The 27696-nt window shown below is 48.3% G+C and overlaps 1 protein-coding gene across 11 annotated transcripts in view; it reads right to left on the bottom strand.

Annotated features, from left to right (window-relative positions):
- tjp2b (tight junction protein 2b (zona occludens 2)) overlaps positions 1-27696 on the bottom strand; it is a 70548-nt gene that overhangs the window by 7373 nt on the left and 35479 nt on the right. For 6 of the 11 annotated variants that reach the window (XM_077004215.1, XM_077004210.1, XM_077004209.1 and 3 more), the window contains 22 exons: positions 24065-24118; positions 20980-21104; positions 20599-20701; positions 19697-20309; positions 17953-18056; positions 17623-17776; positions 13930-14041; positions 13356-13474; positions 13079-13142; positions 10795-10945; positions 10560-10668; positions 8990-9209; positions 8596-8780; positions 7587-7682; positions 7343-7422; positions 6959-7169; positions 5817-5917; positions 4675-4896; positions 3459-3578; positions 2208-2543; positions 1979-2064; positions 433-1745 (listed from right to left, as the gene is read on the bottom strand). In XM_077004215.1, the coding sequence (XP_076860330.1) occupies positions 1574-1745; positions 1979-2064; positions 2208-2543; positions 3459-3578; positions 4675-4896; positions 5817-5917; positions 6959-7169; positions 7343-7422; positions 7587-7682; positions 8596-8780; positions 8990-9209; positions 10560-10668; positions 10795-10945; positions 13079-13142; positions 13356-13474; positions 13930-14041; positions 17623-17776; positions 17953-18056; positions 19697-20309; positions 20599-20701; positions 20980-21104; positions 24065-24109 (3528 nt within the window). In that variant the 5' untranslated portion in view covers positions 24110-24118 and the 3' untranslated portion in view covers positions 433-1573. Of the gene's footprint in view, positions 1-432; positions 1746-1978; positions 2065-2207; positions 2544-3458; positions 3579-4674; positions 4919-5816; positions 5918-6958; positions 7170-7342; positions 7423-7586; positions 7721-8595; positions 8781-8989; positions 9210-10559; positions 10669-10794; positions 10946-13078; positions 13143-13355; positions 13475-13929; positions 14042-16679; positions 16893-17622; positions 17777-17952; positions 18057-19696; positions 20310-20598; positions 20702-20979; positions 21105-24064; positions 24119-27696 lie in introns of those variants that run through there. The other 5 variants (XR_013130590.1, XM_077004208.1, XM_077004216.1 and 2 more) reach the window with 5 other exon arrangements.

Below are 27696 nucleotides of genomic sequence, written 5' to 3'. Positions count from 1 at the left end.
ACTTGAGTAGCTTTTAATCAAAGTACTTTTTTACTTTTATTCAAGTACATTTTTGGGATGCATACTTTTACTTTTACTTGAGTAAAATTTGGCTCAAGTAACTGTACTTTTACTTGAGTAAAATTGTTGAATACTCTACCCACCTCTGTGTAGCATTCAGACGAGGTTCACGTTTCCACGTGTACTGCATTTTAGCCACGTGATTGGGTGTTTGGAGTAGAGAACGTTTTTCATTAATGAGTAGGTGTACGTAACTAAATGGCCACTAATTGCTAAAGAGGCCTGGTGTCAAAGAGATGAATTAAAACTGATATTTGGACACCTTTACTTTGTAAATCAAATGTGCAGACGTAACAACACGTGAGATACGCATCTGTGTGCTCTGGTCACTTAGCCTCTAAATGTTTCTGAAAGAGCCCAAGTTACAGCTGCTATATTGAAATGTAGTTTATTTGGTGTTGTACAGTGAAAGTGAACAATAGTGGAATTGAATGCTGACATCCAGTTAGCACTCCCACTCATTGTGTAGTATCAACACAAGCTGGAATTAATCCAAACATTACTTATGAGTTATAAAGAGCAACATACAATGAAGAATATTAGAAATACTGTGGGGAATGTAATAGTGAAAGCAATTACAACACAAAGCAACCACCTCTTTTCTTCCTCTCTCTCTCTATATATATATATATATATATCACACACACACACACACACACACACACACACACACACACACACACACACACACACACACACACACACACACACACACACACACACACACACACACACACACACACTTCAGTCAGGTTGTGAGATGCTCTGAACGGACCTTGTTCAGTCCTGGCGTACGCTGCTGCTGATGGTGAAGATGGGTCTGGCAGGTGAACAGTACTGCTGTATTAAGGGTTTTGGTGTTGTCTTTTCCCTGTTCCTCCTTGAAGCTTGAAAGCAGCAGAAAGTTACTGTCCAGAGAACAGGACTGTCCCCAGAATGTTACTGTCCAGAGAGCGGGACTGTCCCCAGAAAGTGACTGTCCAGAGTGTGGGACTGTCCCCAAGCCTTCAGAGTAGTCAGAAAGTAAAAGGCACTTCAAAACATTGTAACAAAATCCAGTGTATTGTATAATGTAATCACACACTCGTATCGATCTTAACAGAATGAGAAAGGCCAAAGTATAGGAGTGTACTCTCCTGAGCGGCCACTGCCGGTCTGGGGACGTTTTGTGTCATCTGGCTCACAATGCAGGACCAGGTAACAACAAACTGGCCTGCACACACACGGCAGACGTAAGACAGTCCTGGAAAGGAGCTTCAGTTGCCAGACAGAAACTGAAAGAGTTGCATAGGCAAGAAACAGTGTGTCTACACTCCTTCCACATGAAGGAAAAGTCAACTGGCATAAATATATATTATATATATTTAGATTATATATGTTTTAAGGAAAAATTACATAAACAAATTCTCCATGTGGACAGAGAATTGAGAGGAAATGGCTTTGTGTAGGCTGTCCGGTGTGGCCGGGGACTCCGGCAGAGTGGGGGGAGGAATTCTGGGCTGAGGCTGCAGCCCTACAGCTCCGTGTCCTGATATTTGTATGTGTCAGAATAGTATTCACGCTGGTCCTCCAGACGGCGCCGGTAGTCTTCCTCGCCGGTGTCATCTTTGCCTGGGAAGGGCTGGTAGTTCTCCAGGTACGGTGGCCTGGAGGGAGGCGTATGTAGCTCGGGCCGTGTGCTGGACCTGCACGCAGACACATGGAGGGTTCTTAGTCTACGCTGCACAACATTAGCACACAGCATTAGCACACAACGCTAGCACACAACGCTAGCACACAATGCTAGCACACAACGCTAGCACCATTGCTGTTACTGAACCCGCCACAGAACTGGACAGACGTGGCAGGAGCCCCGAACAGATGTCTTTTCTGGGTCATGGAAACATTTCTAACGCCTGGGGGAAAGACAGACTCTTACCCAATAGGCTGTGGTCTGCTGTGGTCCAGTTTCTGGGATTTTATAGGGACAGCATAGATGTCTGGGTGCTTCTGGGCAATCTCCAGCTAGAAGGACAGCAGAAAGTTTTTAATGCATATTTCATATGCCAATTAATAACATTATAATACTAGTCAACGAGCTTGAAAAGTGCTTGATCAGAAGAGGTGTGCTGTACGACTGTGTGCACATGCACACACATCATCGTTACCCTGGCATTCTGGGCCTCCTGCAGTTCCAGCATCCTCTGTGCCCGAGCAAGGTGGTCCATCTCCTCGAAGGCTTTCACCTTGCCCAGGAAGGACTTCTGGGAAGGGTCCTCGGGACTCTGGTCTGAGGGCCGGCGGTCCCTGAGGGGCGGGCTGTCCGTCCGGCCCCTGGGGGGTCGAGGTGTGGAAGGGGTCTTTAGGGCGATCACAGGCGGCGGGAGTCTGGCGGTGGCAGGGGACTGGGTGCGGAGGCGTTCGTTACTGCTGGGGCTGTTGGGCAGGGGCTCGTAGGACTGGGGCGGGTCCATCTGCTCGCATGGCACCTCGCATATTTTCACCTGACACACAGTGCGCCTGCGTGTTAAAACCACAAGCTCTCTGCATTTATACCAATCATCATCTTAAAGCATGCATCTGCCAGCACATGCATCAGCCAATGAGGGCAGAGCTGGCAGTGGGGCGGGCACTTTCCAAGCTCCCCAGGAGCGTCGCGGACAGTCATCGATCCAGGATTTGGTGTTTGCATTTGTACAGTGTAAAGTAATTGACAGACTGACTTCCAGTAATGAAAGAGGCCACGCTCACTGACACACCTGGAAATGTCTGCAACACTCTAGGACAGACCACACACCTGCGGGTTAATGACTACACCACACGCTGGGGTCATTCACAATCTATGTTGTGTTTAACTGTTTATGTCAAGGTTCAAAAAGTGTGCTTTCATTGTTCAGTAAACACCTACAAAATCCAGCAATCAAGTAAATTCAGTAAACCATAACCCTAAACGAGTATGTACTGCACAGGTGAAGGTGATTAGCAGACTCTTTCTGTGTCAGTTCATGGCAGTGATGAGTAGTGACATCCCTTCCTAGCCAGTCAGGCCAGATTACTTGAATGGGTTTTACCTATAGCTGGGTTTGAAGCCTGTTATGGCATCACAGAACTGCAGGGGGCATCAGAATATCAGAACATACCACTCTAGCTGGGGGGGTCACAATATTCACTCAAGATCATACCATTCTTGAAAGGGGAGCAAAGACCATGATGTCAGTTTATTTATATAGTCATGCTTCTGTACTATGTAACTGGGCACAACCTGAAAACTCAAAGTAAAGTGACATTAAAAGCGTGCTGACTCCATAAACACCTCTGAAAACTGCAAACACTCATACTGTGGTGTGAAAGACACAGCCAGCATCTCTGGAAGTGTCACCTGGCGCAGCTGGGATGGTGGTGGCTGATGGGGGACTCACCCGAGACGGTTCAGCTTGGAAAGTGGACATTACGGGAGGGGTGAGGTCGCTGGGCATCTCTCTGCTGGTCACGGCAGCGCGCGGTGCGAGACGGATCTCTGGACTGGATTTCCTGAGGATCTACAGAGCAGGCAGGGCCAGAGGAGCAGTAGGGCTCAGAGATACTGGGCAAGGCTGCGTACGACCTTCAGAACCACAAACGCTCAAGGCAAAACTCATCGCTACTAGGATCAGCTGAAAAGAATTCCGAGCAGTTAGGAATACTGCAGTTATCTGTGTTATACAGTCGTTATACAGTTATCTGAACACTAGGGGGCAGAATAGGTTGTTTTTGATGCACAGGATGTCAGGGGGTTGACAGGGTGTTAAATGAACATTTCTGTGTTGCCTCCAGCATGCCAGTGCATGTCCAGTAATGACACTGTGTGCAGCCTTGGACAGCAGCACAGTCTGCTGCCTACAACTAGAATCTATGAAAGTGTGTCAGAATCAGTGAATCTGGCATCCTGACTGAGTTGGTGGTGTGTGTGTGTCTGTGTATTTGTGTGTGCAAGTGTGTCTGTGTCTCTGTGGGTGTGGCAGTGTTCATGTGTGTGTACAGAATGTGTGTATGCATGTCTGTGTGCAAGCCAGGTGTATGTATGTGTACGTGTGTGCACGGTGCGTGTGTGTGTGTATGTCTGTGTGCAGGGCATGTGTGTGTGTGTGTGTGTGTGTGTTTCTGAGTGTGCACATGTGCTGGCTGTATGTGTGGGCAGGGTGTGTGCGTATGCGTGTGTGTATGTGTGTGTGTGCACATATGCAGGCTGAATGTGTGGGTAGGGTGTGTGCGTATATGCGTGTGTGTATGTGTGTGTGTGTGCACACATGCAGGCTGAATGTGTGGGTAGGGTGTGTGCGTATGCGTGTGTGTGTGTGTGTGGGCGTATGCATGAGTGTGTGTGTGTGTGTGGGCGTATGCATGTGTGTGTGTGAGTGGGTGGGCGTATGCATGCGTGTGTGAGTGTCTGTGGGCATATGTATGCGTGAGTGTGTGTGTGTGTGTGTGTGTGTGGGTGTATGCATGCCGTGTGTGTGTGTGTGTGAGTGTGTGTGTCTCTGTGGGTATATGCATGCGTGTGTGTGTGTGTGTGTCTGTGGGCATATGCATGCGTGTGTGTGTGTGTGTGTGTGTGTGTGTGTGTGTGTGTGTGTGTGTGTGTGTGTGTGTTCTGACCTCCTCTGGCATCACAGGCTCAGAGGATCTGCTGATTGCAGACACTCGCTGGAGGTCGCGCGGCTCATCCAGTTCGTTATCAGTATAAGCTCCGCCCTCATCCGCCGTGTCGTCATAGTCACTGGTCACGCGGCTGTCCATGCTCAAGTAGTCAGCGCTCATGGCTGACAGATACGACATGTGGTCGTCGTGGAGATCAAGGTCCCCTTCTGTCCCTTCCAGCTAAAAGAGACACATGATGGATCTTGTGTACAGAGAGGAGTGGAAAACAAACAAAAAAACAAACAAAAACAAAAAGAAGGCTGTAGAGCACCACCGAAGGAAGATGAACAGTAAAACAGCACAGAAAGAAGACAAAAGGGATGAGTGTGTGAGTGGCATTAGCAAACCATGAGGCTAAAACCAAGTGAAGGAGGAAACTGTAGCATGGAGAGAATCAGGAGAGGGGACGGGGGGAGATGGGCAGTGTGTGGAGGTGTTGGGAGGTGTGGAGGAGGGTGGAGGTGTTGGGAGGTGTGGAGGTGTGTGGAGGTGTTGGGAGGTGTGGAGGAGGGTGGAGGTGTGCGGAGATGTGGAGGATGGTGGAGGTGTGTGGAGGTGAGTGGAGGTGTGTGGGGGTGTGTGGAGGAGAGAGGTGTTGGGAGGTGTGTGGAGGAGGGTGGAGGTGAGTGGAGGTGTATGGAGGTGTGTGGAGGATTGTGGAGAACAGTGGAGGTGTTGGGAGGTGTGTTGAGGAGGGTGGAGGTGAGTGGAGGTGAGTGGAGGTGTGTGGAGGAGGGTGGAGGTGTATGGAGGTGTGTGGAGGATTGTGGAGAACAGTGGAGGTGTTGGGAGGTGTGTGGAGGAGGGTGGAGGTGAGTGGAGGTGTATGGAGGTGTGTGGAGGATTGTGGAGAACAGTGGAGGTGTTGGGAGGTGTGTTGAGGAGGGTGGAGGTGAGTGGAGGTGTATGGAGGTGTGTGGAGGAGGGTGGAGGTGTATGGAGGTGTGTGGAGGATTGTGGAGAACAGTGGAGGTGTTGGGAGGTGTGTGGAGGAGGGTGGAGGTGTGTGCAGTGTGTGTAGGTGAGTGGAGGAGGGTGGAGGTGTTGGGAGGTGTGTGGAGGAGAGAGGAGGTGAGTGGAACCGTGGACCTGGTCTTTACCTTCCCCTCTGAAACCCACACGGCCTGGGTCTGCTGGAGCCTGATACACTCCTTCACACTGCCGAACCACGCATCGTTGGCTGCATTCAGATCGATGACAGCTAGCACGTCAAAGAGTGCAGGAAAGAGCGGGAGGATTCAAAGAGTGTGGGGGGCAGTGAGTGTTTGTGTATTTGGGAGGAGAGAGAGAGAGAGAGAGAGAGAGAGAGAGAGAGAGAGAGAGAGAGAGAATTAAGACATTTCAATTGGGCTCCTCTTCTCCACAGGTTCTGTTTGATCTGTGAACTTGTGGATCATGAATCACTTTCAGAATCCACCTGGAATCTGCTGAGAAGAACATGTGATACATTGACTGATCTGGGTTGATCTAGGCTGATATGGGCTGATGTTGGCTGATCTGGGCTGATCTAGGCTGATATGGGCTGATGTTGGCTGATCTGGGCTGATCTAGGCTGATCTGGGCTGCGTTCTACGTGCTCTGAGGAAAGCCATTTAATCCAACAGTGTAGGGTGTATGAGCCATGTATTATTTGTGTTGCTGTAATTTACCTCCCTGCCACTAGAGGGTCTTTTTACTCTTTAAATACCCATGGTGAACTCCACCGGAGACAGGGGCTGATAGGAAGCAACAGTTTTCGACTGTGTCTGTGTGACCTTGATATTGTGAGTGGTTAAGGTGAGGATTATGTGTTATTTTGGTTACTTTCAAGTTTGTTATGAGTTATTTGCCGTGTTGTCTTGTTGGGGAAAATAAACTAGCACATACATTTTACCTTCATCAACCGAACTTTCTGGGTGGTTACTTTCAAGTGCATAGACACACATCCTAACAATCCAGTCATCAGCCTCCAGGAACTGACTGTACAGGATTAGTCAGTACATAGGGTACATTATTACAGTACAATACAGTACTATATGGTACAGTACTATAAAGTACAGTACAGCATTAATACATAAATGCAGGCACTAGTAAAATGTGCAGGATTTAGGTTTTTACAGTTAATTTAGGAAAGTCTCATCTGTAAGAGTCTGGAGAATCCGCTACAGTCTGGCTTCTTTTCTCGGTTGATTTGAACATGCAGCATAGCTCTGCTGGCTAGGGTTCAGGGGCGGCGGACTGAGCCCACAACTCTGGGACTGACCGGTGAAGAGGTGTGAGCAGGACTTCTTCAGCTTGACCGCCTGGTCGTAGAGCTTGCGGGCGCTGCGGTTGGAGTTGGGGATGAGTCTCTGTCTCATGGCCTTCACGGTGGGCTTGCTGTCCGGGTTGAAGAAGACAACGATGGGGAACCACTGTGTGTAGTTCAGCGTGTCCACGGCCTTGGGAGTCACGTCCAGCAGCGCGTGCTTGTCCTGGACACCGAGCAACGACACGATCAGTTACCCAGCAGCAACTGCACTCTGAGAACTATGAGAAGTTTCTCACATCCAGGATATGATTGTGGAATCACTGAGATGCAAAAACCTCCACCCGTTAGCTGTGGGCGTGTGTATATAAGTTGGTGTGTGTGTGTGTGTTGCATCACCTGCTCAATGATCTGTCTGATGGTGTTAAGTCTCACTACGCCGGAGGACTTCTCTGACCCTGCGTCTTTGGGTTCGGTTTCTGAGGAGCACACACCATAAAGCTATTACAGCTGCGAAAGCTTCCACACAGCCATTTGCATAAAAAGAGCATGTGAGCTCTGAGCAGGTGGGTGTGGTTGAAGTGAGTGGGTGTGGCCACAGACGCCCCACAGACGCCCCATTGGTCCAGACCACTGCACTCACTGGCAATGACGAACTCGTCCGGCAGCTCGGCGGCCAGCTTTTCACTGGCGGCGTCGGCGATGGGTCCGAACAGCACCACGGGCCTCCTGAAGCCCGCTGCAGCACAGAGGGAGACGCAAAGAACCCAGACGAGCCTTAGAAACCCAGCAGAACCACGCCAGAGTCGGAACCACAGTACACATGCGCGCGGCAGAAACCATTACACACTTCTGACACCCAAGCCCTGTACAAGTCAAAGATCTGACCCCTGGGTGTCTGTAGCCACTAGGACAAACTGACCTCAGAACACTGACACCCAGAACAGCAGAGAGGGCCATTTTTAATGTTTTGAAATGTTGATATTTGAGCTTTGACATAATACAGCCCCATGACCCCTAACATTTATTAGTTCATGTTTTAGTTTGAGATTGTGATGAAGTTGGTATTATGAAACACAGGAATGTTATTTCTGCCTGGAAAGGCCACAGTGGTTCCCCCACACATCTTTATCCCCCCATTACACTAATCCATCAAATGTTACTTTAGTAACGGTTAGACTAATCGCTTGGTCTTATTAAAAAGCTGAAAAAAAGAACTGAACTGTACTGTACTGAGTGGTCTGTACTATACTGAGTGGTCTGTATTGAGGGGTCTGTACTGAGGTGCCTGTACTGTACTGAGGCATCTGTACTGAGGTGCCTGTACTGTACTGAGTGGTCTGTACTGTACTGAGGGGTCTGTATTGAGGCATCTGTACTGAGGTGCCTGTACTGTACTGAGTGGTCTGTACTGTACTGAGGGGTCTGTACTGTACAGAGGGCTCTGTACTGTACTGAGGGCTCTGTACTGTACTGAGGGCTCTGTACTGAGGTGTCTGTTCTGTACTGAGGGGCTTGAATGACTCCCCAGAGCAGTGGTGTATTTCCTGCCTCTTTAACTTTACAACTACAACAGTACACTGTTGTTTCTGGCAGCCTTCACCAGTATTTTAGTCTTTTTCAGATGGTCTCTGCTCCTACTCTCCTCATACCTTCTCGAAGCACCACCCGTTCGTAGGCGGGGAAGCGGGTGGAGGAGAGTCCGGCGCTCATGTCTTCACGCCCTTTGCGCACGTCTTTCTTCTTGGACGCCCTCTGGCTGCGGAGCCTCCAGAAATCGGCCCTGTCACTGCCTGAGCCTTTATGAGTGTGCTGAACATTAGTCATCTGGTCAGCTCTGAGAGAGAGAGAGAGAGAGAGAGAGAGAGAGAGAGAGAGAGAGAGAGAGAGAGAGTTGAAGACAAGTGTGTGAAGGTCCCACATCTCCTAGAGAGAGGATGGTTATTCAAATAGAACCAGAACCAGAACCAGACCACACAGGCTATCCTCAGCACTACCACTATCCAGACGGAGGGGCCACTCTTCTGGGAGCAGGGCTTAGCTCACCTGCTCTTGTTGGGGATAATGCCCTTCTCCAGGAGCTGGTTGTCCTTGCCCACACGGATGGCCAGCCAGTTTCCCAGCTTGCCGTCGTACAGAGTGTCCACCACCTTGAAGATGTCACCGCGAGAGAAGCCCAGACACTGGGGCTGCTCCTTCTCGTATCTGAAGTGCGTCCGGATGAAGAAGGAGTCTCCTCGCCCGGACGTGAGGATGTTCTCATAAACTGGGATGCAGAGAGGGCCATGTTAGGGTTGAGTAGCTGCAGCTCATAAGCTTTAGCACCAAACACACACACACACACACACGCACACACACACGCACACATTAAAACATAAGGCCAATACTTCAAACTGAACACAAATTAGAAAGCAGTGAATGTGGGTGTTTCCTTGAACACACACACACACACCTAACCTCGCACATCTGGCCCATCCTCATATGGGAACTTGACGCTAGATTACATTGTAAAATTTGTCTCAGAATTTGGCTCCAGCAGCATTACTGGGTGAACTGGTGTTCATGCTGCTGGAGGTGGAGTGATGGTGGGGGATGTTTTGGTACACCGGTCCCTTGGGACACCTGTGGCTGGACGTTTGGACAGTAGGACTTCCTTCATAGCAGCTGACCCATTGGCAGCATGACACGTTTATCAGGACCATAACACAAGGGCTGTAGACTTGGTTTGGTTCCAGGAACATGACAGCAAGTTCTCCTTGCGTTCCTGGACCTTCACAGTCCCCAGATCTTACTCCTACAGAGCATCTCCAGGACACGGTAGAACAGGCTGTTCAGAGCATGTCAGTACCATTTCATTTGCCGCAACTGTGAGAAGCTGTTTGCCTGCGCCAACATTCCTGCAGAACGATTTCAACACCTTGTGGTGTTGCCATGACGAACTGCTGTGGTTCTGTAGGCCAAAGGAGGTCCGAAATGCTACGATGTGTCTTTAATAAACTGGACATTCAATGTGCACCAAATGTGGTGTATGTCTGTGTGTGTGTGTGTGTGTGTGTGTGTGTGTGTGTGTGTGCGCGATATCTATGTGGGTGTGTTAGTATGTAAAACACAGACTGTAAAGGAAGTAAGAGCCTCCACTGTCAATGTCAGTGATCATATTCACGCCATGTGATTGCCGTGGTAAATACAGTATAAATATCCATGCGGCACACGGGTGACTGGTGACCTGCAGGCCTTGGGTTACACCACCAGTGATTAACTGCTTAACACTCTACTGTCTGCTCTCGTCTGTCTCCTGCGTCACCAGCCGTAAACACACACAAACCACAACAGATGCCAGGGGCGGCTCACTTACAGGAACCGCCGGAGCTCCATAAACCTCCACAAAACACTGCACGGCACGTAAACATACAAACCACCAGCTACAGCTCACACACACACACACACACACACACACACACACACACACACACACACACACACACACACACACACACACAGATAGCAGGACCAAATGTAGCTGTGTGTATGTCAGATTTATGTGGTAGAATAGGTCAGTGTTAGAGAAGCGTGTGTGTGCGTGTGTGTGTTTGTGTGTGTGTGTGTGTAGACCTACCCTCTGCTTTACTCTGGGCTAGTATAGTGATGATCTCTCCCCTGGGGAGTTCCAGTAGAAACATTACAGCCTCCTCACGAACAATGTTAGTAAAGTCCACATTATTCACCTGCAGGAATGAAACACACACACACAACCCATCATCTTCATCAGCAGCAGCAACAGGACACCTGTGTGCACCTTTCAGATGGTGCTAGTGCTTTGGAACTGTGATGGGCTTCCTTGGCAACTGTACCTTCAGGATCTGGTCACCCACACGCAGGCCTTCCTCTTCGGCAGGGCTGCCCTCCTGAACGCCTGCGATGAAGATGCCCACGTCGTTCCCACCGGCCAAACGAAGACCAACACTCTCACCCTTCTGAAAACTTACCATCATAGTGTTTGGCCTAGGTGGAGAGGGTAGGGTGTGGTGGAGAAGACAGAGCAGAAGAGAGAGAGAGAGAGAGAGGGGGGGGGGGAGAGAGTGTGAGAGAGGGAGAGAGAGGAAGAGAGAGAGGGAGAGAGAGAGAGAGAAGTGAAATTAGTTAATACAAACTTCACATCAAACACAACACTTCACTAGGACACTAAACCACCCACTCACACACTAAACTGCTCATTCCCACAGGCCTAAAAAGCACCAGACAAAATGCTGACATCTGTATAACTAGAAAGAGTAACATTCATTAGTTTATTTATTTCTTCTTTTATAGGGACAAGCCGAAAAGTTTGAATTTTCTCTGTAAAGAGGCACAGAGCACAAAATGTACAGCTATCAATGTGCTGTCAGGCGGGCCACAGTACTGCATACAGATCAGCTGTTGTCCATTACACACCCTGTTGGTTGCGTGGTTGCATTCAGCTGATATTCATTAACTGCTAGAACGTGAAGTTCACTTGTGCTGGGTAGAAACTCAATGTGTTAAAGAGCTCTGGCACTGAGACAAATCCTTTCCATCAGCAGGCACAAAAATACCCCACCCATCCACTGCCCCTCCCACCCCTCCACTGCCCCTCCCACATACTTTCTGTCTAATGAATATGCATGACACTGATGGTGGTGTGATCCGTAGAGAACAAGAATATGGAGCTGTTTTAATGTCAAAACTAAAAAAACCACACAATGTGAAAAATATCAGCCTGCTAGTTTTGTCATTCCATATGTGTAAATATCACACTCAAAAGTGTAAAAGTGAAAGTAATGAGCACTGACATATGAACTGTATGCATTTTTATCACATTCAAGCTGCCTTTTTTCTTTTTTGAGTGGTTACGTTATGCGAACCATAATCTTGAAACATTTAATCTTGAATAACATTTGTAATGTTAGCATTACCAACTTAATATCAAAGCCTGAATGTTGTAGGACCATTTTTTGGCTTCCTGTTGCTTTTTAGGCCTGTTGGCTGGTGTTTGAAATGCACAAGCCAGGATAATCAGTTTTATGGTATCATATGAGTAACATGCAAAAAACTAGTAAAGATGCGTCTTTTGTTTGCTCATGGGCGGGAAGAGGTGGGGATTCTTGTGCATACTGTGAAATATAATCCTGCCGGTGCAATTAATAACTGACACAGTTAGAGGACTCAATACAACTGATATAAATGATACTGTTAGATGACTCGATACAATTGATATTACTGATATGATTAGACAACTTAATATATCCTGTTTGTGAATCTATTTATTGTAAATGAATTCCCAAAAGAGCATTATATTGCAGGTCTAAACACCATAGCAGGAGGTGTAGGCTAACTAAATTAGCTAGCTAATAACATTTAAGTACTAGAAGCTTCAGTACAAAAATCTACGAACACCTTAGTAATACTAATAAGTGGCAAGTGGGCAATGAATGCATGCTCATAAAATTACACCTGACTATTATTATTATTAAATGAGATAAATCGAAATGTTTTAGCCTAACCAGCCTGTCTAAATCCTCCTTTTGTTTGCTATATTTGTTTTCTAAAGATTTTTCATAGTGTTCAGTTAGTAACAAAATCACCCAATAGCATCTGCTGACAGAAATGGCCATGAGCCCGCCCCCAAACTGTCAGAACCACCCTGAGCATGTTCCCAAACTGTCAGAACCACTCACATATCAACACTCAAGCACAGAGCAGCTGATGGTAATAATGTACTTGTTGTGTGAGGACAATGTTCAAATTGAAAATAAAAAAAACATTTTGAGCACAATATTACAGATGTGCGTGCATTTCATCATTCTGTTTCACATTTGTGTTTGCAAGTGAGCTCTTTACATGTGCAAAATGCTAAAATCTGAAAGTTTATATTTTTCATAATGTTTTGCCCCCTGTTGCCCCCATAATGTTTTAATTTTGCCATTACAGTGACTCCATAGCAGAATGATGAGGAGAAGTGTGTCCTAGTGAGGTGAGAACCCCCTTTTATCTCTCTGGGTTTGCTTTTCTCACCCCTTCATCCCTTTGTCTCCCCAAGTGAGTACAGACACAGACTGCTTGGTACTACACATTTTTGCAGCAGGTTGTGTGTGTGTGTTTTCATGTGTGTGCACCCACCCATATAGCTCTTCATCTTCAGTACTTGGCCGCAGCAGAATTTTGGGTGTTTTCATGACTGCTACTGGAAGAGACACATTCGAGCCCCATTAACTGCAGTTTGACAGACGTTTCAAGCTTCTCTCAGGAGCCCTAAGAGAACCTACAGTCTCTAGTTGCTGTAGGTGTCTCTAGCTGTAAACTTTTAACAAGTCAGACACAGACGCACAGCCCGTATAACACGTGGGTGCGCGTCTGTGTCGCGAGCGCTGAGAGCAGCGTGAGTGTGCCTCTCTACCCGGAGGATCCTTGGGCTGCGAATCTCCACGCGTGTCCTGCTCAGACGACGCTCCTCCTGCCAGCCTCTGTGGGGAGGACACCGCGGCCATCTTGGTCCCTCTGCTTGGAGGCTCCTCCCTGAAACCGTGAGAGGCACCAGATGTTCAGGAGACCTCGTGACGCTCCCGGAGCTTTTGAATCACCCTGCCCAAAGTCATGCGAAGCTTCATTCATGCTGTTTGTGGAGATAGACTGGGCTGAGGCCGGTGTCTCCTTTTACGTTTCTAGGGGCGTTACTAGGAGGCAGCCGTGCCAACACTGCAGCACAGGGAGGAAACTCGCTATCATCCATCTAAGATCTAATCCCCATGACTCCTGGATTTTTAATGGCCTGTTTAATTTCTAAGCACGCTGTGAACGTCCTGCACACCGTCTGCGCCATCGGGCGAGCCAGGAACGTGTCTCTGACTGGCTGCAACGCCAGTGACCTTGGTGGACCCCCAAGCGCGTTTTTGGTCTGCAGCAGCCGTGAGTGTGAATGGCTCCGGAGGAGAACCTGGGTCTGCGAGCAAACGCCTAGCCGACCCACACACCTGGTGCTGTCCCGCGGGACCTCGTTGGACGAATGAGAGGACAGGTCAGACTGGCGTGACCGCTGTTCGTCCTGTGGAGAGTAGGAGTGGCACGACTCCATCTCGGAGATATCTGAAACGAGAGATAGACGGGAGAGGAGTGAGCGTGCTGGCCCGAACCCACAGTTCCAAACCCCTCCACCGGATGACACCCAGAGGGTCGGTGTAAACGCACCCGCTACCACACACAGCTCTCGGTGTTACGCCGGCGATGCGTTAATGTGCAGAGAAGCATGACACTCAGAGCAGAAATGGACGAGAGGAGTGAGTGTGTCAGCTCGGGCAACGGGAGTCATGGAAAGCAAAGTGAATTTCGAGCAGTATCAAATTACAGATGCTTAGAGCAGTGAAGCAGAACAGAGAAAAGTGTGTGTGTGTGTGTGTGTGTGTTCATGTGTGAGAGAGGGAAAGAGAAGTGTAAGACAGAGTCTAATGAAACAGAACACCCTTGATGCAGGTGTGGGACAGACAGATAGACAGACAGATAAACAGACAGACATGAACAGTCTTGGATTGTAGTGCCATTAGCAGAAACCTGTTTGCACCAGGCAAACACCGAAACAAAAAAAGTGTAGCGTACACTTTCACATTCACATTTCAGCTCTACATTTTCCCAGGGTAGTTCACAAAAGTGCAGTTAATCTGAGCAGGGTTAGCGCCACCAAAACGGAGCAGCTACGGAGACCAGGGAGGTTAGAGCAAAACGCAGCGACGGTGGGCAAAGAGAGAAGGAAAGGGAGAGAGAGGCAAAGGGAGAGAGGTGTGGGGAGAGAGGGAGGCAGGTGAGGGGAGGGAGGGAGAGAGAGGGGGAGAGAGGGAGGGAGTTACTGTGTGCTTGGGGGCTGCTGGTGAAGCTAAATGCATGTCCACTGCCTTAAGAATTCCACAGCTTTCCACAGCGGTGGCCAGTACAGCATGCCTGGAACACACTCTGTTATGTAGCACATAACACACACACACACACACACACACACACTACCACACATGCTCACAAGCTAAGTTTAACAGAGGAAATTTAAGTTTTTAATGTGCTGAACAGAAATAGAACTCGGCCCACTAGTGTAAACAGGTAAATAAATAACTGCAGGAATGACTGAGTGTCCGGGAGTTGATGTTTCTGGTTTGATCTGATGAATGTGAATGTGGGGAGACCTCACTGAGATTGTCCTTTTTGTCTGAGGTCTGTAGGAACGAGTGTTCCCATCTGTTGGGTGAAGATGGAATTACAACCTGTCAGACACTCGAGAGAGAGCAACACCACAGAGAGGTGCGGCCACAGACACAGGCCCTCAACACGGCACAGGCTGCGAACAAACAAACCTCCTGTGACTCCGCCCTCTGTTTACATCACTCTGCTACCGTACGATTAACAAACAGACCACAGGAGCATGCATGCGCACACACACACACACACACACACACACACACACACACACACACACACACACACACACACACACACACACTAACACACACACACTAACACACACACACACACACACACACACACACACACACACACACACACACACACACACACACACACACACACACACACACACACACACACACACACACACACACACACACACTCCTTACAGAGTCAGATATTGAGCACTGAGAGAGCTATACATACTTGTACGTACCAGGTCTGGACCCAAATATTCTACTGTTTCAATATTTGTTCGTTGGGAAGGTATTTGGTTTTTTTTTATTTTAATTTTGTGGTTCAGATGTTTGCATGTGGGAAAGGAGAGGCCTAATTATAGGTTTTCAGTGAGGGTGAATCGTTAAATGCATGTTGTCAGCACGTTTTTGGGCTGTGTTTATATTCTGGGGTTTTGACTCCCCAGGGGTTTGAGGTCGGCCACAAAACATTTCTCCTTTAGAATGGCCAGAGCAGAGAGCAGCCTTAGTCCAGGGTTGCATGTTTAAATGTCTCACGTTTGTTGGAGCTAATTTGCTATTTTTGTGTTTCACAGTGCCACGCTACAAAAAACATATACAAATCTTTAATATTTGTGGCGACAATCTCACCTAACAACAAAGAAATACACAGTAGTGCCAAAGGTCTGAAGTTCACACACACACACACACACACACACACACACACACAGAGGTCAGGGTTGAAACCTGAAGTCTTTCAGCATCTCAGAAAGCAGTTTCACAATTAGAATCAAAGAAGAGTTAAACCGCTGAGCACAGCACTGATCCTACAGTGGCAATCAAGCACTGAGTCACATTTCACCACAAAACCAAGATGATGGATTTCAAAACCAGATATAGCTAAAGGCAAACACAAACACACACACACACACACACACACACACACACACACACACACACACACACACACACACACACACACACACACACACACACACACACACAGGTCCACAATCAAGCGCAACACATGGTCCACCATGTGCTGGAGAAGCTCCCTGAAGCTATCCTGAGATTTATCCATTTGCCTCGTCCTTTTATATTTCACACTAGTGTCTGCTGGTACAAAAACGTTAAAAGTTTGGTACAAAATGAATGACCATGCTGAGGAGAGGTTTCATAGGAGAGATCAGCTGTCTGAGCTAAATGCGGGCAGCAGTATACATGGGGACACATGTGGCTTGACGCTGATGCGCTGTGAGGAAACTTCAAACTGTGAGGAAACTTTAAGCATCATTCTAGAACCAGAAATAAGTCACCACACAGAGTTAAGAATGAATAAAATTGTTTATTGATTACGGAGAGTATTTGAAATTGAAGTTAGCAAAAATATATAAGCGCACAAGAGTGAAAGGGTCCAAGACTGTAAGTGCACGGGGGTCAAAGGTCCTGGCCGTGCTGAGGCACAGACGGCTTAACACGACTTAAAAGGCAACTGACAGTGTCTCTGACGTCCTTCAGCTAAAAGTACGAGAAATTATCTGTAAAAAAAGAACAGAGATAGAATCGCGCTTGTAGAACAGATCTCTGTGTTTTCTCCGCTCACCGGCATCAACCTACTCGACTGCATCCAAGTATTCCCTGTGTGATGTTCCGATCTTACTCAGAGCAAAGCAAAAACTTCCTAAAGAAGCGTAACAACAGAATATTGCTTATCCGCATCACCAGACTGACGGGACGATGCCGTTGTTGCCTATGACAAATTTTAACATCTCCACACGAGTGGAAGAACTGTTGGACATAAGCTACAGCTGCAGTGATGTGTCACTGGACCATGATACAGTGGAGTCTGACTGTGCCAGATTCCATTTAAAGGCCCTGTTCAGTTCCAACGTTCCTATTCAGGCACCACGTCTGGTAAATGTACCTGTGATAGCATCAGTCACATTCATCTGATCCAGTTAGGAATATCTGCTTTAGACTCAAGCGGAACGCTGCGGCCGGGTCTAGCGGTCGGCTACTGACCGCACGATGGCGTATTGAACGCTTAGCCCACTGTGCTTACACAGATAGGAATGCTGATCTGGGATCAGTAGCAGAGCGGAACCTCCCTGCTCCACAACAACAAAAACTGATCCCACATCAGCACTTTCAAAACATCACCACCAGACCCTACGCTATGGAGATGTAGTCATGTTACCAAACTGCCATTTTAAAATCCAGCTCTGCACAAAGGTGTGATGTGCAGCTGCTCGAGAGCATGGGACTCACCGTCGGGTTCGGAGTCGCTGTCGGCCAGAGGGGGGATGCGCACCAGGATCTGACGATGGTCTCTCTGAACCACCAGCTGAAGCTTCCCGCGCGACTTCTCGATCAGCTTCCCGGCGTCGCTGAGGGACAGGTTCTCCGTCACCGTCCCGTTGATCTGACAAACGCAGATTAAAAGGAGTTGGTGCTGGATGGACCACGGTGCTGGTGAGGACATTTGCCAAGCAGCCAAGACGTCCGGGGGAAGAGATGGTGAAAAAGTTGTGTGGGGACTACAGGACGTGGAGTCAAATCAGGACAGGACAGGCGAGCATGCGCGGGTCGGACAGGCACCTTGAGGATGATATCGCCCTCCTGCAGGTTTCCATCTCTGGCAGCCAGACCTGTGCTGGTCATCTCCTTAATGAAGATCTGGCTACCCAGGCGAAGGCCGTACTCTGTAAGGAACCATCAGAAAGAAAAACGACTAAACTCCAGTTAACATAAACCTGACCCCAATGACACACCATCCACAGTCACCCCAACCAGATACCCCAAACACAGCCATCCCAAACACAGACACCCCAACCAGGTACCCCAAACACAGACACCCCAACCAGATACCCCAAACACAGCCATCCCAACCAGATACCCCAAACACAGCCATCCCAAACACAGACACCCCAACCAGGTACCCCAAACACAGCCATCCCAAACACAGACACCCCAACCAGATACCCCAAACAAAGCCATCCCAAACACAGACACCCCAACCAGGTACCCCAAACACAGACACCCCAACCAGATACCCCAAACACAGCCATCCCAAACACAGCCATCCCAATCAGATACCCCAAACACAGCCATCCCAAACACAGGCACCCCAACCAGATACCCCAAACACAGACACCCCAACCAGATACCCCAACCACAGCCATCCCAAACACAGACACCCCAACCAGATACCCCAACCAGATACCCCAAACACAGCCATCCCAAACACAGACACCCCAACCAGGTACCCCAAACACAGACACCCCAACCAGATACCCCAAACACAGCCATCCCAACCAGATACCCCAAACACAGCCATCCCAAACACAGACACCCCAACCAGATACCCCAAACACAGACACCCCAAACACAGCCATCCCAAACACAGACACCCCAACCAGATACCCCAAACACAGACACCCCAATGACAGACACCCTAACCACAGCCACCCCAAACAGAGCTATGTTTCACCACTAACACAAACAAGGATGGGAGGGGAGGAGAGAGAAGGAGGAGGGGAGGAGAAAGAAGGAGGAGGGGAGGAGAGAAAGATGAGGGGAGGGGAGGAGCACTGAGTGGAGAGAAGGATGAGGGGAGGAGGGGAGGAGAGAGAAGGAGGAGGGGAGGAGACAAGGCGTGCTGCACACATTCACAAGACACCCAGGCAATCGCCTGGCGGAACGTCCATAAATAAATCAGGCTAAAATAAATCAGGTTAAGTCTTGCCAGCAGAGAGAAGACAACCGCCCACATACAGGAGAAAGGGAGCAAGACTGAGGGAAAGAGGAGAGCAGGAGAGAGAGAGAGAGGGGGGGGGGGAGGGGGAGAGAAGGAAGGGTTGAGAATGAGACAGACCTAATTATAAACACTTAGCCCAAATGCTTTTTAATGCTGAGCCTATATGGATACACTCATTACATTACATCCAAACATCTGATCTTATCTACTACCTCAAATAAATCACACAGTGGGCTTCCTGAATCACTGAGAAAAGTAGTGGCGTTGGCCATTATCAACCATAAATAAGCGTTTCGATGCAGACACGTTATTGTCCTGACACTTAAGATCTTATAAAAATATATGTGGGACCTTGTTAAAGTTCGACCAAAGGCACCAGCATGACGGCCACTGGCTGGACACAGAACTGCAGCAAAGTGCAGTCCAACCTCCCTGCTCCAGCGCCGGTCCACACTCAACCAGGCCAGCAGAAGCTCTCAGCTGTCCAGCGCAGCTTCATTTCCGAAGATTCACCTCACCCGCTAGACACCCGCTCAACTCAGATACCTGCTCAGGTTTGCTACCGGCCCGAGGTCTCCATCTCACCTTCGTTGGGCCTGTTCTTCACCAGCATCACGTTGATGGGTGGCTGCAGAGGTTCGGCGTGGCCCTGATCTCTCCGGCGCCCCCTGCTGGGCGAGGGCGAGCGCTCCTTCAGACGGTCCCGGCTGTGGCCGCGCCCCAGCCTGTCGTCTGAGCGAGGCTCGTATCGCCTGGAGTCGAAGCCGGGCCCCGGGTCCCTGCTGTAACTGCTGGCGGGGCTCCCGCTGCCGGCCCCGCGGCCCCCGCTCTGCTGCCGCTGGTACCGCCTCTCCGGGCTGGTCCCGCGCTCCGCGCTCCGCCCACGGCTGCCGTCCCGCCGGTAGCCCGTCTCCGGGCTGGGGGCCCTCTCCACGCTGCGGCCCCGGCTGCGGCCCGGTTCGTAGTCCTGCCGTCGGTACTCCGGCTCTGGGTACCCCAGACGGCCCTTGTCCAGGCTGCGGTCTCGTTCTCGAGGGTAGCCCAGGCCGCCGTTGCCCCGAGGGTAGTCCGAGTCGGGGTCGCTGTTCAGGCTCCGGTTGTCCTCGGGGTAGTAGCTGGACAGGTTGTAGTGGCGGCTGTCCTTCTCCGGCGTCGGGGGACGTTTCAGCACTGCCGTTTTACGAGGTCTCTTCACTGTCTGTACGGAGGGAGGGATGCAACACAACCTTTGATCTATTACTGCTTATCTCATAAATCATTTACCTGCTACTTTTCTGGAGACATTTACACAGAATAAAAATATGCTAAACACAAACAGACCTTCATAGAGTGCATGTTCTATTTGGGCTTAAGTTTATGTAAATGAATTCACATGGGAGGTGTAACATGTCTGCAGATATACAGCCTTTGAAGCTAAAAGTGACAGGAAGCACAGGGAGCGGGGAAGGGGCGGGGCGTCCCGCAGGCCACAGCCAATCACTACTTACTATTTTTGCCACTTTCCCGCATTTTCGAAGCTGCTGGACGGCAAACGAATGAGGCACGTTCTCCATGGAGACGGTGTTGACCTGCACAACCCGGTCACTCTCACTGCCAAACAGAACAGAACCGCACAGTCGAATGGGTTCGGGGGAACCGCACGCTTCAAGAACCATATGACTCATCACAATATTCCTACCTTAGACCTTATTCTATCTCTTTTAAAAAATGAAAATGAACCACTGGGAGAAACACTGGCACAGAAGCAAGTTGCAAGTGCATGTTTATAACATTCATATTTGTGAATGAGTGTCCTGGGGATGTGTGCCGTGTGCTCTGAGCACTCGTGTCTGTGTAGTGTTAGAGGAGAGAGAGTAAAGAAGGCATACAACAGCAAGCCATCGGCGGGGCCGCCCGGCAGGACGTCGGAAACGATGATGGACGTCTCGCCACTGTCCACGTTAGGGTTGTCCCTGCCCCCGGACACGGCTATTCCAAAGCCCATCTTAGCATCCTGAGAGAGAGAGAGAAAGAGAGAGAGAGAGAAAGAGAGAGAGAGAGAGAGAGAGAGAGAGAGAGAGAGAGAGAGAGAGAGAAAGAGAGAGAGAGAGAGAGAGAGAGAGAGAGAAGCTTGAACAATGTCTCGGTCTCCCAGCTCGTCCAGTGCTTGTCGTCTTGATGAGATCATAGATCAAAGGTAGCAGGAACAGAGACAGTGATGAGATTTGTGAGAACAGGAATGGCGAGTGCATGGAGACGCAGCTCAGCCAGGAGACGTGAGGAGACAGTTTAACAGGGAGAGTGTAACTCTCGAGACAGTATAACCCCCTGCAGGCCTGCATGGCATCGCCGGACCGCGGCACTGGATGGCTCTGTTCTGCCTCTCTGCTCTGCACCCAGCCTCTGCCCTGATGTGAAACCACTGTACTTGCCTCCGAGCACCCGGGCTGGGCACACACAGTGTAATGACAGCCTATTACCAGCTCACCGCAAGCCAAACCGATCCTGATCTTCTCGAGCCTGATTACAGTCGACTAGGAACATGACAGTGAGATAGTGAAAGTGGGGGGGGGGAGCAGCTGTGGGCGGAGCTCCTGGAAGATCCCGCCCCTCTTCTGCTGAGGGGGCCACGTGAAGGTCTGCCCATGGTTCCTACGAGCCCGACTGCTTTGCTGGGCACTGCCACCACACCCCTGAGTAGGCCCGTTTGACCCATGACCTGGTAAGGCGACACCATGTTGATTCAAAATATTTTCATTGCCCAATGAAACCAAAGCCGCTGCGAAAACTGGTTTTGGAGAAGAATGGCAAGGCCTCCTGGCACTGAGATCAGCACGAGCTGTTAATTAGACAGGTGAAGAGCGGCGGGATGAAAGCAGCTCTGGGAAAACAAGGTGAGCTCCATCGGCTTGCTGTAACCTCCACACCACACCCAGCCTTCAGACCATGGCCTCTCTCCAGAGTGCTCCTCACCCTCCACACACAGGAGCCTTGTGATCACCCACCACACCCACCACACATGTCAACACACAGAGCTATTTCCTGGATATGTTAGGCATCAAGATGGCAGGAGATATGATGTGTGTGTGTGTGTGTGTGTGTGTGTGTGTGTGAATAGCTCTAGTCTGCTCTATGATTTCTCATGCTGAAGATGAGAGAGAGTCTTTCCTGTGCGGCAAGGGGAGAGATGAATGTGTCTCATTCTGTTAACGGGGAGAGAGAGAGAAAGAGAGAGGGAGAGAGAGAGAGAGAGAGAGAGAGAGAGAGCACAGGGGGGTGGGGTGTCTCTTTCCCGCATGCCTGCCAGCCACAATGTTAAGACATCAGCAATAGGGTGAACAGAAATGTCTTCATGTTCAGCACAGCCACTACGTTCAAACTACATCTTTTCGTGTATTTGTTTGGAGCAGTGACGGTTGGGCTGATGAAGAGAGTTGTGTGCGTGTGTGTGTGTGTGTGAGTTGTGTCTGGCGTGGATCAGAGATCAGAGATCTGTTCCAGATTTGCTGCCCAGCTTGTGCCTAAGGTTGTGTGGCTGGTGTGTGTGTGTGTGTGTGTGTGTGTGTGTGTGTGTGTGTGTGTGTGTGTGTGTGTGTGTGTGTGTGTGTGTGCGTTTGTGTGTTCGGGAAACACGGCCTCTCCCCATGTGTAAACAGCTCTGCTCCTCTGCAGCTCACACATAACTCTCCTTCAGCAGCGTTCACTGATGCCTCAGCAGAGTGGACGTCTACCTGAGCACACACTGTTCTGCTCTCAGGCCCTTCAGCCTCCTCAGAGCAGGGCAACCGCAGCTCACAGCCACAGCTCACAGCTACAGCTCACAGCCACAGCCACAGCCACAGCTCATAGCTACAGCTCACAGCTACAGCTCACAGCCACAGCTCATAGCTACAGCTCACAGCTACAGCTCATAGCCACAGCTCACAGCCACAGCTCATAGCTACAGCTCACAGCTACAGCTCACAGCCACAGCTCACAGCCACAGCTCATAGCCACAGCTCACAGCTACAGCTCACATCCACAGCTCATAGCCACAGCTCACAGCTACAGCTCACAGCTCATAGCCACAGCTCATAGACACAGCTCACAGCCACAGCTCACAGCCACAGCTCATAGCCACAGCTCACATCCACAGCTCACATCCACAGCTCATAGCCACAGCTCACAGTTCACAGCCACAGTTCACAGCACACAGCCACAGCTCACAGCTATAGCTCACATCCACAGCTCACAGACACAGCACACAGCTCATGGCCACAGTTCACAGCCACAGCTCACAGCACACAGCTCATGGCCACAGTTCACTGCCACAGCTTACAGCTACAGCTCACATCCACAGCTCACAGCCCACAGCTCACAGCCCACAGCTCATAGCCACAGCTACAGCTCACAGCCACAGCACACAGTTCACAGCACACAGTTCACAGCCACAGCTCACAGCCACAGCTCACAGCCACAGTTCGCAATCACAGCTCAAAGTGCAGCTCCATAGCCCACATGAACAGGGCAAGTAGATTAGCACTTGACTAGGACTAGGCGACAACTTAGGCCAGATCTACGTCTTATCTGACCCTTATCACAAGCATAACCACCAAAAAACAAGAAGCAACACTCTAGGGAAGTATAATTATTAAAGCACAGGAGCTGATCATGTTAACAGAATTCCTGGAAGAACATAAGCTGGTCATGTTACACCATGCAGCGCGCTATTAGCCCACTATTAGCTTTGGTTAGGACACCATTAGCTTTGGTTAGCACACTATTAGCTTTGATTAGGTTACTATTAACTTTGATTAGGGTACTATTAACTTTGATTAGGACCCATTAGCTTTGGTCAGAATATCTCTAGATTGTGCTAATATTGTTATTTCACATACATGACGTATCGAGACAGGCAGCATAACTAAAGAACCACAGAAACAATTGAAGGCAGAAGAGGAAGTGGTGTGTGTTAGACAGGAAGTCAAGACTTACTCTCTGCAGAGTCACAGTGAACTGCTCCCAGACTGTGTCTTCCATTCCTGAGGTCTGCAGGGAGAACAAATGACACAGAAGACACCGTTAATGAACAATACGCAAAATATCGGCCACAGGCCCTGAACACAGCTCTGCGTTTCAGTTCTAATTTGAGAGTTTGGAAATCTGTATCGGGTGAACCTGGTGGAAATCACACTTCTTTTCATACGCACAACCACCAATTCATGGGGGAAAACTTATAGGACCAGTAGCTGCTCAGATGTTCCTTGGCTGGTTGTTGTCATATTCGTTTATGCCCAAGGGAGCTAACAAAAGGTATTCTGCACCAGCTCGCAACAAAAATAAATCAATAAATAATAAAAAAAAAATCATACACAACCTTCAATGTCCTCAAAATTCCTCTCATGGTTCATTTTACAGAAACTACGCACTACATACAACTTTGTCTTTCTGGCTAAGGTTTGTAGGTGGATGGCCTCGCTGAGTCATTGTGAGATTTTAACTGAAGGGTAACCTTGAGAAAAGTCTCTCAATTAGCTACACCACAATCTCCTTCTCACCTGTAACTGTCTGCCATGAGCTGGCTAAGGTAGCACCCCCTTTACCCCTTTTCTGAAGAGTTAGAAAGTATTATTTAAATTATACTTTCTATTAAAAAAATATTTAAATTAAATTTTACTTTCTCATAAATGCCAGTAAATCTGCCCTAAATTAAACAGAAGGCTTAATCTGCTGGAGAGCTGAAAATTTGCCATTGTAATTATCAGTCAAAAAGTCTAATATCAAACCGATAATATAAAAATAACATATCAGCCCCCAATATATCGCACAGTTCTAGCACATACAGATTAGATTAGATTAGTCTGGCCCAAAGTACTAGGAAAGTGTGTAGGACAAACTGCACAACACAGAGTAGCACCACGTCATTCATACAGCCGGGCAGCAACAGCCTGTACCAGAGGATCAGACCGACTTATACTGACTGTGAGATGGAAGTATGAAGAAGCCCCATCTCAGACCAGACCAAACGTCAGGAAGCAACTACAACAGCCCGGAAACATGACCTGACAGCAAGACGGAGTCTAACGGTCTCTCAGTGCCAAAATGTGCCCGGGTGTGCTCTGAAGCACAGTCCAAAAACCAACCTGAAGAGCAACAAACAGCATCTGAAATGGTCTTGATACAAGATCTCTGGCACTTCATGTGCCACACTTCTTATAGCAATCAACTAATCAAGGTTCTGTAAATCAGGTTTCTTTAAAATTCTAACAATTTCTCCAATTACACTAGTTAACAGTTATGAAACAACAGGACCAAGGGAAGTGGAGACTACTGGTGGACACTGAAGATGCACGTTCCTGAGGTTAGAAGAACCTGTTTTTGGGTGCAGTGCTACTTATGGTCTCTGCATGTTATCTCCTGAATATGGACAAAAAAAAAGGCTGTGATTCTTATATTGGGCGGTCAGCCCTATAGATAGAACAGCCTCAAATTAAGAATGATGTTTTGCAGTTAAACTTCAAATTAATTGTTTAATTATAAGTCATGTGAATAATGAGCCACAAATTATACTTATTGCTCAATTATACCTATAATGCAGTGTGATATGCTAATCATTTAAATCATAGCAAAAAATGTTTATAATACTTTACTGATTGTAACAGTTAAGTAATTTCTTGTACAAATAATTGAGTTACATAATTTTCCTAATATTACTGATTGCTCTTACAAGATGGTGATCAGAAAAACTAAAGACTGGAGAAATACAGTAACAGTACTACAGTACATTACTATAGAACCCACAGTACTACAGTACATTACTATAGAACCCACAGTACCACAGCACATTAATACAGTACCACAATACCACAGCATGATTGTACTACAGCATAAAAGCGCCATAAGGTATGGTGTAAATACCACAGTACTATAGTACCACATGACCAAAGTGCCACAGTTCCACAGTATTTTTGCTTCCTCTCATGGGTATTCAGGGATTCTTTTCTTTGTAAATGAGCCCAGCGATGGAGCTGATAAGATGAGATATGGCAGAGTTCTTCCACATCAACTCAGCCTCCTGTGCTCCCTGTGAACAAACCTAGAGTTTCTCTCAAACCAGAAACCACACACACACACATAGGCACACTTGCAGATACACACACACACACACACACACACACACACACACACACACACACACACACACACACACACACACACACACAAAACCCAGCACCAGGACGTCACTGTTCCTGAATAGAGACAGGCATCCGGGTCGATAGTGATCATCTTGGAGGCAGTTACAAGCCCAGCATATCCCACAATTTCCTCAGACTCCGCAATCAGACCACACTCAGACCGCAATCAGACTGCCCTCACACCACAATCAGACCGCACTCAGACCGACAAGTTCCTAAGACTTCACAATCAGACCAACACCATAACTGGTCTGCCACTCCTTAAAAGTACACAAACATTTGAACTTTGGGCAAACACTGAAACATCTAACTTGGTTCCAGTTTTCAAAATTACCAAGACTAAATCAATCCCTTGCGACCTCAGTGTTGAAGACACATTGTACTATAACACAAGGTTTTCTTCAGTAAACGTTGGATTACTGAGATGTTCTTGAACGATAAGTAGTGTTAATGTCGAATAATGGGGCAGATTTATCAAACCTGAAAGTAACTGCATTACACCCCACAAAAAGTGCCACACAGTATTCAATTCCTACTCATACAGTTACCGTGGTGATAATTAGCACACTGGTGTCTAATTTCCACTGTGCTAAATTCACCTGTGCCCTAGGGGAAAACCAATGAAAATTGACATGTAAATGAGCCCATACATATAAAAAACCCACAAAGAAAGATGACTGACTAATCACTGTGGTGACTAACCACTTCACTCACACTTTTACACAGAATACTTCAGAACATGAATGTTTTTTACAACAAGACTCAGACCTCAAATAAATGAACTCCCTTTTCTCTAGGATGACCACCTACACAGAGCAGAGGCAGGTTATTGGTGGACCTGTGCGTCTGTCTTCTCACTTCAACCCGCCTTGCTTCCTCTCTCTCCCATTTGCCCATTTTCCTTGGTGTGCAGATTTAATCGGAGGATTCTGCCTGAAGACATTTGCCCTCCAAAATCTTTGAAGATACACTATTATTCAGTATATGTGTGTGTAATTTGCTCATGTGTAATCACACTGAATTTCTTGAGCAGTGTTCAAAACATGACTCACAGAAACGGGTTGACAGAGCCACACACACACACAGACACGCGCACAGACACAAACACACATGCTCGCTCACACACACACACACACACACACACACACACACACACACACACACACACACACACACACACACACACACACACACACACACTCAAAAACAGACACAGACACACCCACATACACACATTTCATTTCTACTAAAAGTGTTAGATAAATAAAATGATGGGTTCACAGAGACAGAAAAAGTGAGAGAGAGGGAGTGGGAGAGATAGAGAAGGAGAGAGAGGGACAGAGAGACAGAGGGAGAGGAGAAATGCGGCATCACTCTCAGATGTAATGAGAGTGACTTTACTGTTGGTGAATAAGATAAGTCTCATCACGG

Source organism: Brachyhypopomus gauderio, chromosome 4 (assembly GCF_052324685.1).
Source record: "Brachyhypopomus gauderio isolate BG-103 chromosome 4, BGAUD_0.2, whole genome shotgun sequence".
NCBI lineage: Eukaryota > Metazoa > Chordata > Actinopteri > Gymnotiformes > Hypopomidae > Brachyhypopomus > Brachyhypopomus gauderio.
This window is presented reverse-complemented; position numbering and strand designations above follow the sequence as displayed.